Source organism: Cyrtonyx montezumae, unplaced genomic scaffold (assembly GCF_038088225.1).
Source record: "Cyrtonyx montezumae isolate F1298 unplaced genomic scaffold, pur_monq_1.0 scaffold_0, whole genome shotgun sequence".
Classification (NCBI taxonomy): Eukaryota; Metazoa; Chordata; class Aves; order Galliformes; family Odontophoridae; genus Cyrtonyx; species Cyrtonyx montezumae.
The window spans coordinates 15,505,885-15,518,168 of NW_027071824.1; the positions used below are offsets into that span (position 1 = coordinate 15,505,885).

The following is a 12,284-nucleotide window of genomic DNA, read 5'->3' on the forward strand; positions in this document are numbered from 1 at the left end:
CAATAAAATGGATTTATGCACAGCATTACTTAATGCAGATACTATTAATTATTGTCAGTGTATATCCTCAGTCCCCCAAACCATTAATAACTTGCCCTGACATCTTTTCTCACTGCATAACTCAGTATTAAAAAACTGTGGGGGAAAGAGAATGTGGTATGGGGAGAAAGACATTGAACATATATTTCAAAAGAGACAAAGCCTCGTGGATCTCACAAGTTAAGTCATATCTGTCAGCTCTCTTCAGTTTCAAATGCATTTTAGATTTGGAATTTTCTTTGTGCACCTGGGTGGAGCTTTATTTTGAATTTTCTCTGACAGTTATTGAGGATGCATTGATTTCAGAACATTAAGCCTCAGAATGAGAGTCAAGGCAGAGAAGGTTGTGGGCTGGTTTTGTTTTTTCTTCACTTAAAATGAAATTCATGTGAACTGCTTCCTCTCCAAGCCCCACCTAGACGCCTTCCTGCTGTAGGGAACCTGTTTTGGCAGGAGGATGGAACTCGATGATCTCCAGAGGTGCCTTCCAGCTCCTACAATCCTGTCATTCTGTGATCTGATTTATTGAACTGTCCTTATGATCTGATTTATGCTCTTCCGCGCGTGTTTTGTTTTGTGGGCTGTTTTACCGCCAGGCACGGGCTGCACCAGATGATGGCAGTGGTGCGTCGCCAAACAGGGCTGCATGGGCTGCGGCTTTCCAGTGCGAAGCCCGGGCACTTCGTTCCGCCCTCTGCTACATAGGGGCGTCCGTTCAGAGCTGCTTTGTTCCATCCTTAATCCCCGTTAGTTTCTAAACTGTCAGAATTACTCTGACCAATTTAAGTTCTCCGGAGTCAAGGAGACCCAGATTTGTCTTGTTCAAGTGTAAGGGTTTTTTGTGATGTTGGCAGAGATCTAGATTTAACACCTCCTCATATTTTACTGATGTAAAGCTGTGATTTTAGGGGACTTGCTAATGACTGCGATTGCTCAAGTCCTCTCTGCAAAGAGCACCTGGAACTTTGATTTTGTTGTTCAGCTTTTTTTTCTTCTTCTTCCAAGTTAAGCTGTTAATTGACAACAGGTTAGTATATTAACACTCTGTAGGTGATAGTATGCTGTAGAAGGGAAAAGCACAACTCCTAAGACTTTCATTTTTATTTTAAGTTAACAATCTACTTTGTTTATGCAAGTTCTTGAGACAGTCACTGGTGAAATCTCTTTGGTCTAAACATCACAGCCTGGTGTAAGTGACTGTCCTTCCCAGAGAGCTAAATGAAGTTCAAAAGAATGATGCTCAGTAGGAAGCTCCATATGGGAGGCATAGCTATAGTAGAAATAGCATAGTGGATAAGTTGTTTTTTTATTTTATTTTTATTTTATTTTATTTTATTTTGAGAAGGGTATGGTGAGGCATTCAGGTGATGTGTGCCAAGGATGAGCTTCTCCCAGGCTGCAGGTATGGAACCATAGAAAGCAGGTTCAGCTCTGCAAAATGAATGGGTAGTAGTTCCAACCACTGTCTGGCAAATGCTCTCTGGCAGATAGCTTCAGAAAGAATAAAGCTTATGCTTAGTGAGGCAGAATAAAGATTATGGTGAAGAACCTGGAAGGATTCTACTCCACGCGTTCAACCTGCTGCAAGTTTTGGTTGGTTGGTGCTTTGTTTTGGTTTTATTTTTGGGCAGCTTATTTTCCATGTTCTCTTTCTGCAACTGATGCTGTTCTTCCTTGTCAGTCTTCTATGCAATGTAATGTCTTTGAGGCTTTTACATCAGCTGTTCTTTTTTATTCCTTAAATTTCTCAAATGGCATTGCCTAATCCATTTTACCTTATTCCCTTTGCCTTGAGGTGCTCTTTCCACTCTTGTCAGCTCCTGGTTCTGTTTCAAGTGCTTCTTCACTGTTGTATTTACATGTTATGTAATCCCAACTACTGTATATTATCTCATTTTCTGTAGGAACTTTTTATCCTGAAGAACAATCTTGACAGTAGTGCTAAAAGTGATTAAGGAAAGAGAAGCTAATTTTCTGTTGATTTTATTCCTCAAACATCCTTATCCTCTCTGTTTGCCCTCTTCCTAGTTAGCTGGGCTACCAGGACAGAGGTCAAAATAAGTTCAGAGTGGGGCACAAGATTAAAGTTAAACACCACCTGGTGGTGAGATTTCTTTTTTTTTCAGTTTGAGGGAGGGGAAAGGACTTGAGATTGAGATTATTCTCCCTTCTTTTTAAGCAAAAACATTTTTCTCCCACAGTCCGTTATCTTATCATCATTATCTTATGATCCATTATCTTAGGTGCATGGCTGCTATTACCTAGTTCTGTGTCCCTGTTTCCTGATGGCAAAGCAAGTATTTTTGTATGAATTTAAGCATGAAATAAAGCAGTAAAAGCAAGGAAAACATCTCACAGCACAAAAAAATGATCATAGATCTTAGCAGCAGCCCCCAGAAGGAGCTAGCAAGGAGGTAAGCATACTGTTGATGAGTGTCAGGTGGTGTTTCACATATTTTTGCAGATAATTGGTACTTTGGTATTAATTATTACTGCAAGGGAAAAAAACACCCAGTTCAGGGCTAGTAAGTCCTGGTGCTCCTGCCAGTCTCAGGTTTTAGACTGACAAGAGTTTGTCTCTAAAACTTTAATACACTGCAGTGCTGCCCAATATGTGATGGAGCTGCTGTGCAATGGCTTCTGCCCATTATTGCTGCATAGTGATCACCTGAGAAATCTAGTTAAAACCCCTTGATGCCTCCAGGTGTTTAAAATGTGGAACAGCAGGCTAGGGTTGCTTTCACATTTTGATCCTCTGGTTTGTTCATGGGAGTTCTCTTCTCAAGAGCACTGCACTTTCAATGCACTGATCTTTTCCTTGCCCTGTGACATCCAGTACAGCTGCTATACAGGCTTGTTCAAGTAGTACACAACAGTCCATGGGAGGTAACCAAGGGAGTGTGAAGATGCTGTTCTCTGAGCTGTTGCCTGAATTCAGAGGAGCATATTCAGCCTGCTCTCCTGCCACATGCCATCTTGTCCTGTTTGAACTAAGTACATTACACAGCCTTCAGTATATAACATAGTATAGAAGTAGTACTCATCCTGATCTTTCACAGAGTGTTTTAAGTCACGGACTCGAGAAGTGTGCAACCAAATGTTGCTGTTGCCTGTGACTCCATGGAGCCAAAACTGGTGAATAATTTGGCTCAAGAAAGTTTTTATCTATTAATATTAGTTACTGATCTCTACCAGCTAAAATGAACAGTGAGGAGCATCTTCTCTATACCCACTGAATACCAGAATCTAAATGAGGTCCTCCATATCAAATGCAGTTCCTGAGATTTTAGGCCATCACCGTCATCTTTTCTGTATAAGGTGAATTTAAATAATGGTACTTTTTTCCTTGATGCAACCTATGAATTTGTCATGAATAGGGCTTTCATTTAGCCTGAACGAAAATATTCAAGTCACTTTTAAGAAGCATGAGGATAAGAAAAGTTTATATCTTCTGAGAAGTGTTAGAGGAGGAGGAGCTGGCAGTGTATTTCTTGCCAAGAGCTCATTGGTTTGAGCACCCCCTGAGTGTAGCAGAGCAGTAGGAAGTTTCTTCCTGTATCTGGAGATATCCCAAACTGTTGAATGAAACACCTTTCTCAAAGTAATTAAACGTGTAATGCAAAGTAATGTAATTGTAGCAGTGGCATCCCTTACTGGACTACCTAACCGGCCTGTGGATCAGTCATTTGTTGTAAGTCAAGATACCTGGCTCCCAGCCTTTTGAGTGTTTGGTATTTTGCTTTGGATACTCATGAACAGGTGAGGCTGTGAGCCCTTCCCTGTTCCCACACAAGAGCATCCTTTAAGCTTGGGATTATGATGCTCCAGAATCTCCCCAAAGATGTTTGAATGCTCAAACCACTGAGAAAGTTCCTGGCTGGGGAAGTGATTGTTCCCCTGGCAGTTTTTATGGAAACGTATTTCTGTATTTTCCCTCAACTAAAATTTGGTGAATTTACAGATGTCTTTCAACTCACAGAGGATTCTTTCACTCCCTCCCTTCCCTGCATTGTAAGTGCTTTTTGCTGTTTTACTGTTTTATGGCTGAGCAGTGAGAGTGGTTCCAAACAAGCCACCCATTGTCAGTAGAAGGAAGTAGCAGTTGCATATTGGTGGTGCAGTCTTTGGGATACTGTCATATGAGCGAAGAGACATTTTACTAATTATCAGTCATGGCTCAGTAGCCTCTACTTAGTAAGTCCTCAGAGCCTCTGAATTCCTTATGAGACTGAATGTGTATGAGTCCATGGGGCTGGATGACATGCATCCCAGAGTCCTATGGCAGCTGGCTGATATGGTTGTTGAGCTGCTCTCTCATGTTTGAAAAATGGTGTCTGTCAGGCGAAGTCCTAGGGGACTGAAGAAAGAGAAACGTTGTTCCTATTTACATGAAAGGGAGGGAGGAGGACCCAGGGAAATTGTCTTGAGCCACTGAGGCTAAGGGTGTCAGGTAAATCATATGCAAAGCAGCTTTGGTGTTATGCTGGACTTCTCAATACACATTGGACCTTTGTATGCAATTGAATGTGCTGTTCTAAATTAAATGAAATATACAGCCTAACTTGAGATGCTCTTCATTCAACAGCATGGCGTGGGATCTCTAAAATCCTGAAGGTGGCTTGATGTTCACTAAGTAACATGACAGTTCACCATTCTTCCTCTTTCTCCTGACATATTTTTTTCCCTCCTACAGCAACTAGATAGCCTGGAAAAGCTATGATAAAAAGAAAACAAACAAAAAAAAACCTGTTCAAGTCTTTACACAGCCTTTGTTAAATTGATATGGAAGGGAAAGAAGAAAAAGAAACTAAACCTGTGGGAATGTCTGGCCATAGTGTATGTGGTTTATATTGAGACCTCAGCCTTATGGTAAATGTATCTTAGCTCCCTACCCTTGCTCTGGATGAATCTGAAAATCACCTTAAATAGAATGAAAGAAAAAAAAAATTAACCAATCCACTGAGATGTGGCACATTCAGTGTGCCATAAATCATACACATTTCTCAAATTCACTTGCATGGTAACGTATAACAGATTTATTTGCCTGTATGTCTATCATTTATCACACCTGGTAGTTTAGAGATGGCGAAAGCCAGCAGAAGTGGCTCAGTGATTACGTGTAACAAAAGGGAAAAGTCTAAAAGCTCATGGAGGTGCTCATAAGTGAAGAACGTGGTAATGAAGTTAGGGCTGCTCTACAGTCTTAATTTAGCCTCTTTGTTTGACAATATTTCAAAACAACCTTTATTTACATAATGGCATCCTGTTCTTTCCCAGGGGCTGTGCACCTTCCCAGACACAGACTGTTGGAGCCATTGCTTTGGATATGTATTGTGTGTTCATATGTGTGTTAAAACCAGTCTCATAAATCATTCAAACCTAAAATTATTAGAGGTGAAGCCATCCAGATTGGAGAAAAAAAAATAAGTAGAATTTGTGGGGGTAGAAAGGAGGTGAAAATACGTGCTGTAAGACAGTTTGCTGCCAGACCTCTTTTCTGTTTGTTTGTTTTCCAGTGTACATGCATAATTAACTGTGGAGTCACCTGTAGTGAGAGATTTTGTTAGCACAGAGCTCAGTGCATAGTGTCATGTCATTCTGCGTAGCTGGTTGGTGATTTACTGCAGTCAGCATGGGATGGAGATTAGTGAAGGAATGGGAACCCCATGTTGTCAACAGTGGATGTTTGTGTCCGCTCCTTTCCTGTAGAGAGCCCAGTCGCTGGACTTCTCCCTTCTGAGGCTACTTTTTTGCTCCAGGGCTGCACCACTTACAAGCAAGAGTAGCAAGGTGCTGCTATAGGGAGGACCTCAAGGTTTGTGCCAAGGCAAAAGCTGTGTGCAGATGGGAGGATGTATTCATGGCAAAAATAAAAGTTTAGTCTTGTATATAGAGAGGCACTATTATTAATGAGCAATGCTGATTTTGTAATTTAGTCAAGGCTATGTCACTGTTGAAGTTTGTGCCATGTGCTCGTTCTTTTTCTGCATTAAAAACATCTTCTGAAAGCAACTGAAGTTAGATTTGTTTTTTCTTGTGGCATGAAACACTTAAATTTTCAGATTTACCTTACATTATTTTACAGGATATTTTAAAAACCAGGTATGGAGAAAAAAAGACAAATATTGCAGCAGTGTTGTTAAAGCCATGATGATCTGAACAATGAAATGGTGGGGGGCAAGCTTTCAAATGTGCTTCTTTCTTCTTTATGTTTGAAATTAAAGAATTTTACTTGGGCTAAATATTATTTTTTTAAAATCTATTGACTTGTGGCAAATACATTGACAATAAGGAATATTTGATGTTTGTGGCACAGAATAGGAATATAGGCAAGGAGGCAGTGGTAAGTTCACTAGTCCAGTGGGACAAAGGTAATATTACTAAAACACTATTGTTTTGAGTCAGAGACCTTCTGACAGCCATGCAGGATCATTTAGCAGCAAACCTGATGCCAACAATGATTACAAAGATTGAACTAAACAGATGTTTTGCATTTACGTCAAATCCTAGCCAGGGCAGTGGGTAGGGAAGAGGAAATTCACTGGTAAATTTAAAAGGAACTAAGTAAAGTTGGCAGGGGAAGAAATGTTATTTTCCAGTCTACAGTAGGATATGACAAACAATAGATTTATTAAAAAAAAAATCCTTTAGGAACAGTGACCTTCTTTAACTTTAGTAGAAGATGGAGATTTACTATTCTGGAGGAGGAGAGCACGCAAGGAATAAGGAGAATGTTTTAGACTTAACACCAGATTCCTCCCTATCCAGGTTATGGGAACCTTAGCCCCAGCACTGTGGCTGGTCGAATTTTCTGCATCTTGTTTGCACTCTTTGGGATCCCCTTGAACCTTGTCCTCCTGAATGAAATCGGGCAGCTGATGTTGTTGGGGGTTCAGCGTAGTGCCCATCACTTAGAGGAGAAGTTTCACTGGAAGGTAAGCAATGTGACTAGGTATACCACACCCTTAAGACTGGGGAGAGAATTGTCTGGTATTTTGGATCCTCTGACTAACAGGGACATACCTTCTTGGCCAAAAATGCAATAACACTCAGAAATAACGGGAAATGAATAAATTTGGTTATGACAGCCCTATGAGGTGTCAGATAAGGCCATTCATTAATTGATGGAACTTCTGTGATGAATGTCTTCCCTTCCAGCAAGAGAACTGCCAGAGTCTTAGAGCTATTAACAATCCTAGGATGATAGCTAGTTTGCTTATCATCAGTCGTGGTTGGAGTTACTTAAGTTACATGGGAGCATTTGCGAAATACACTCTAAAATGTTTTTTGGCCATAATTTTTGGATTTTTGGAAAGGATCACCGGTTTGTGTTGACTGAGAGTGCCATAATGTTTATTTTAGTGGAATGTTGTGAATGTTTGTGTTCTTATGGAGTTTGATACCACTTTCAACTAGAAAATGAGCTTTACTTTCCATGACACCTTTCCTGTGAGTCATTGTTGTTGTTTTGTTTTAATAGATAAAAGCTGCCCTGGTGATGAAGACCTGTGCACTAGTAACAGGGTTGCTATTGTTCCTCCTGCTACCTCCCTTGTTGTTCTCTAGCAAAGAAGGATGGACTTATGAGGAGGGTTTCTACTATTCCTTCATTACTCTCAGTACTATAGGATTTGGAGACTATGTGATTGGTGAGTAGTATAAACTTAATTGCTTCTACCTACACAACGTCAAAGCCAAATATACAGCATATCAGGTTCTCATCTTGGCATGATGAATCTGTTGTAGTAGATGCTGCATAGGTCAGAGAAGACACAATTTCTGAGATAGGAATGCCGCTGTGGAAGAACAAAGCAATCATTTCCATGTCAGTGAGTAATCTTTCAGCATTCAGGTGATCTCTCTTTTGAGTGAATATGACACTAGCCTGGAGTGCTGTTTTTAATCACAGCAGTCACTGATGGTGCACTTGGTGCACACCACTGCACTAGCGATGTTTATTTTTAAAGATGCTACTCTGCACTACCACTTACAGACAGTGAGCATTTCTCAGTTGAAACGCCAGATAAAACTTTTTAGAAGCAACTTTGTTTGCTTAGGCATGGACTATCAGGCACCAAGCACCATCTAGCTTTGATTCCCAAAGCATTTTGTCAAAGGAAATGGGTTTGGACCTTTGCCTAATGAATTTGCTGAAACATAGGACGCACCTTTTTCATAAAGACATTAACAATAAATTAATTATAGAAACACATGCACACTTAAATAACAAGGCAGATTAAAACATATTTTAATATTGATTCTTTATTTTCATTTCTTAATAGTACCTGCTTGATGCTGGAACAAAGGTGGTTAGCATAGGGCTGGCCTATAATACATCAAAGGCATGACTAGAGCTTGTCTAGACACACTTAAACTAGCTTGAATCAAGTTAGCTTGGGTAAGCTATCTAAAAGGAGCTTAACAAAAACTAGCCACTACAACATTTTATAGATGTTTCTGAACTCTGCTGTAGCCAATTTTTCTCAATTCCTGACTGTTTTTAAAGCTCTTTCTTTAGTTTTTAATGCTCTCTCACTTCCAGACATTCCTTCGCCTATGCGGTACCCTAGTACCACCATAAATACACTGCTTCATGTGGGAATAAGTGAATACATGTCAGTGAGCTGTGGTATATCAATTTTGGTCTTACTGTCTTGTGTTTGTGGTTTACGTCTCAGTATAAAAATAAGTGAAGCCAGGGCATGAGTTCATGCTTTGTGACTGTCATACTGTTTCCCCAGTTATGTGATCCCTGGCACTGTTCTGGACTAGGTACAATTCGAGGAGTGTAACATGTTGGGTATGTTGCCCATAGTCTCCTTTTGTAACAGCTGCTCTGTCTTTGGTGAAGAATAAGCCAGGCAATATCACTTTAAATTAAAGTTATAAAGCTGGCTATAGAACACACTGTTTAGTAATATTGATGTAGCTTCTCCTATTGGCTCTGAAATCTATTAATTTACACTCAGTAAGCCATTCTATTAGAAGCATTTTACCATATAGGTCCTAAACTGTGTCTGAGCTACTAATCCCCAAGACTGCACATATCAGATGATCTCCTAGAAAGACTCAAATAGTCATTTTCTCTTGTTTTCATTTATTATTTAGAAGGTAACTATTTTTGTACCTTTTGAACCTGGCACTGGTGAAAGGTGCTTGGTTGCAAGTTGAGTATAATACTCTATGACACACGTTCACCTTGTTATATTACCTTAGGTAAACCAGCCCAAAGAACAGTTAGGACATAGGTGGTTGGTAACTCCCAAGCATTTATCAGTTAGTAGTGATAATTTCAAAATGCCTTGCAGTCCTATTATATTGAAAATGTTTATAATATGTATTATATATTACATGGTAATACAAAATAATGGACGCATTGTAGCTCTGCTAACCACTACTTCTATAATCTTGTAGACCATAACAGCTCCAGGAGCACAGTTTGGGGCTTGCTAGTCTTCGCAGGCAATGACAGCATAAAATTAGTACATACAAATGGTCACAGATGATAAACACCTAAATACCTACCTCTGTGGATGTAGATGTCCCATATCAACCCAGCCCTATGTGTAAGTTTCACTGGGACTCAGCTACAGGGTGTGACCTCCGGGCTCACAGAGGCACCATGTCATATATATTACTTCCTCACACCCTGTCACCAAAAAATCATGTGCTCTGTAGTATCTGCAATGCTGCAGGTATTCGTTTACAAAGTCACAAACTTTTTTACAGTATGGAAAATAAGTAATGAGACCTGAGAAGCAGTAGGGAAGAGTCTATGCAGAGGCTGCTGTAGCTGGTTTGCACCTTGTAACTTTCTTGAAGTTTTTAATTATATCCCAGCCTGCTCTATAAATACAACTCAGTCGCTTCACAAGCCTAAGCTCGTTATTTTATTTTGCCTTTACTATTATTTTTAGTATTGCTATAGACACCATCTTAGCTCATAGAAGCCTCTTAGTGCTAAACACTGTGGGAGTGCAGCCCAGAATATGACTGCTCCAAAGGGATCACTGTCTATATAACTAAGAAATCAGACATCATAAACAGATAACATAACATAAAGCTGTCTTTAAAGGGTGTTTACAAACAGGAGGTGGACCCGATTTGCTTACACAGTCTGGTAGTGACAGGACAAGCAGGAATGTCTTTAAACTAAAAGAGGGGAGGTCTAGGTTAGATGTTAGGAAGAAATTCTTTACTCAGAAGGTGGTGAGACACAGACTACCTGGAGGGGTTGTGGATGTCCTATCCCCAGAGTTATTCAAGGCCAGGTTGCATGGGGCCCTGGACAGCCTGATCTGTTGGGTGACAGCCCTGCCCATGGCAGGGAATTGGAACTGAATGATAAGGTCCCCTTCAACCTAAGCCATTCTATGATTCTGAGGCTTGGCTACAGTTAGAAATTTTTGGACTGCTCACTTATACCAGGCTTAATAAGGTATATACATTCTCTGCTTGCAGGAAACCCCTGTTACATACTAATACAATATTGTAAAGCTGAGTGAGTGATGCATGAGGAAAAAGAAACTGTACTTAAATGTGAACATTTTAACTTACAGACAGCTCTGATTTTGGATTTACTTTATCATGATTAATCTTCATTGTTCCTAGTTTCATGTAGGAATCACTAATATTAGATCATATTTATTTCCTTTGCCTTTGTTTTACATAAAATGTCTTCTTTGAAGAAGTCTTTACTAAATGTTATAACGTTTGAGGTGATTATTTTGTAGGGATGAACCCAGACCGCACCTATCCAAGCTGGTACAAGAATGTAATCTCTCTTTGGATCCTCTTTGGGATGGCTTGGCTTGCACTGATTATCAAATTTTGCATCAACTTATTGGAGAGCTCCAGTGACTTCTGTCAGTGCAACAGGAAGAGCGCAGAGTCATCAGAAAACATAATGGATGACAGCAAAAAGGTTATGACAGGACTTCACAATGTCGACAGCAGCAATGATAAAGACACAAAAGCGGGAGGAACAGGTGGATGTCACACCCACACAGCTTCCACAGAAGCACTTTAGAAGAGAAACATACCCTTGGTGTCTCTTGCATTGCAATACCCCAGAGATCACTGCTTAGAAATGTGGAAATGGAGCTGCCCTGACATTCACGTTGGGATGCAGACCTGCTCGTTGGGTGTGTAATACTTCTATTCTGAATTGATAATGGCAGCAAAATATTTCATTTGTAATACCACCAGGAATTAATGAGACTTCTGACCAACCAAAAACAGTTTTTCAGAGATAATGCCTACATTCCCACCTCAATGTAAGGTAAACTTTGATATCTGCACCAAGCACTGCCCACTGTTTATGTAGTCTCCAACTGTGTATATTGTATTTTCAAATACCTCAACTAGAAAAGAAAACATTTAATACAGGAAGCAAATTGTATGTTGCCAAAAGGCTCAGTGGAAATAAATATATTTTTTAAACAACCTAGAGGTGACTGAATGAGTTCCATCACTTATGTGTTTGTGCCTGCCAAATGTGGTAGTCTATTTCTGCTGTCTGATTGTTATTACATGAATAACAATGAGGCAGAAGTTGTAGAGTTGCCTAGTAGAAATTGAATATTTGGTTTTGTTAGGGAAATTTCTACATCAGAAGTCCACTAATACTAAAAAAAGATAGTAGGCACTTAATTTTTTTATTCCAGAACTTATGCAGGATCATCCTTTAAGTATTATGTAGACTAGATATCATCTAAATGCAACAGTTCATTTGGATGCATTTTTTTCTTTTTCTCATTTTGAAAGCTGGAAAAGGAAGATTAGAGGCATTTTTCAGTACCAGTGGTCCCGGGATTATCCTGTGACCAGTGTTAGCAAGAGCTGCTTTAATCAAGAGACAAACTTAAATGCCTTCAGTCTTATCAGTAGAAATGCTGTTAAGTGCTTCACATGGCATAAATGAGTACTTTTTTTGTTTATTTGCTAAAGTCTTTTTATAAGCACAACTCCTGTTTGATCAGTGTAGTGCAAGATCTGCTCATTTGATGCTTCTATTAATCATGAACTGAAACTTTATTAAAAATTTCCTTAAATTCTCAGTTATCTTTTGATAAATTATGCCATTCAAAAAGGCCCAACAGTGTCTAATTCCTGATACTGTTTATATACTAGTATCTATTCTTGTTTTCTTATTCCTGTTGTGGTATTTGTGTCCTAGAGCAAATAGCACAACTAACTTCAAAGACTTGACCATAGGAGTAAACCAGAAGGAAGCATTCTGGTGA

At 39.6% G+C, this 12,284-nt stretch overlaps 1 protein-coding gene across 1 annotated transcript in view; it reads left to right on the top strand.

The window, feature by feature from the left end:
- Nucleotides 1-11,403, top strand: part of LOC136048200 (potassium channel subfamily K member 17-like) — a 21,518-nt gene extending 10,115 nt beyond the window's left edge. The window contains exons 3-5 of the mRNA XM_065735706.1: nucleotides 6,808-6,974; nucleotides 7,520-7,688; nucleotides 10,773-11,403. Of these exons, the coding sequence (XP_065591778.1) occupies nucleotides 6,808-6,974; nucleotides 7,520-7,688; nucleotides 10,773-11,068 (632 nt within the window). The 3' untranslated portion in view covers nucleotides 11,069-11,403. The remainder of the gene's footprint in view (nucleotides 1-6,807; nucleotides 6,975-7,519; nucleotides 7,689-10,772) is intronic.
- Nucleotides 11,404-12,284: the final 881 nt, after the last annotated feature.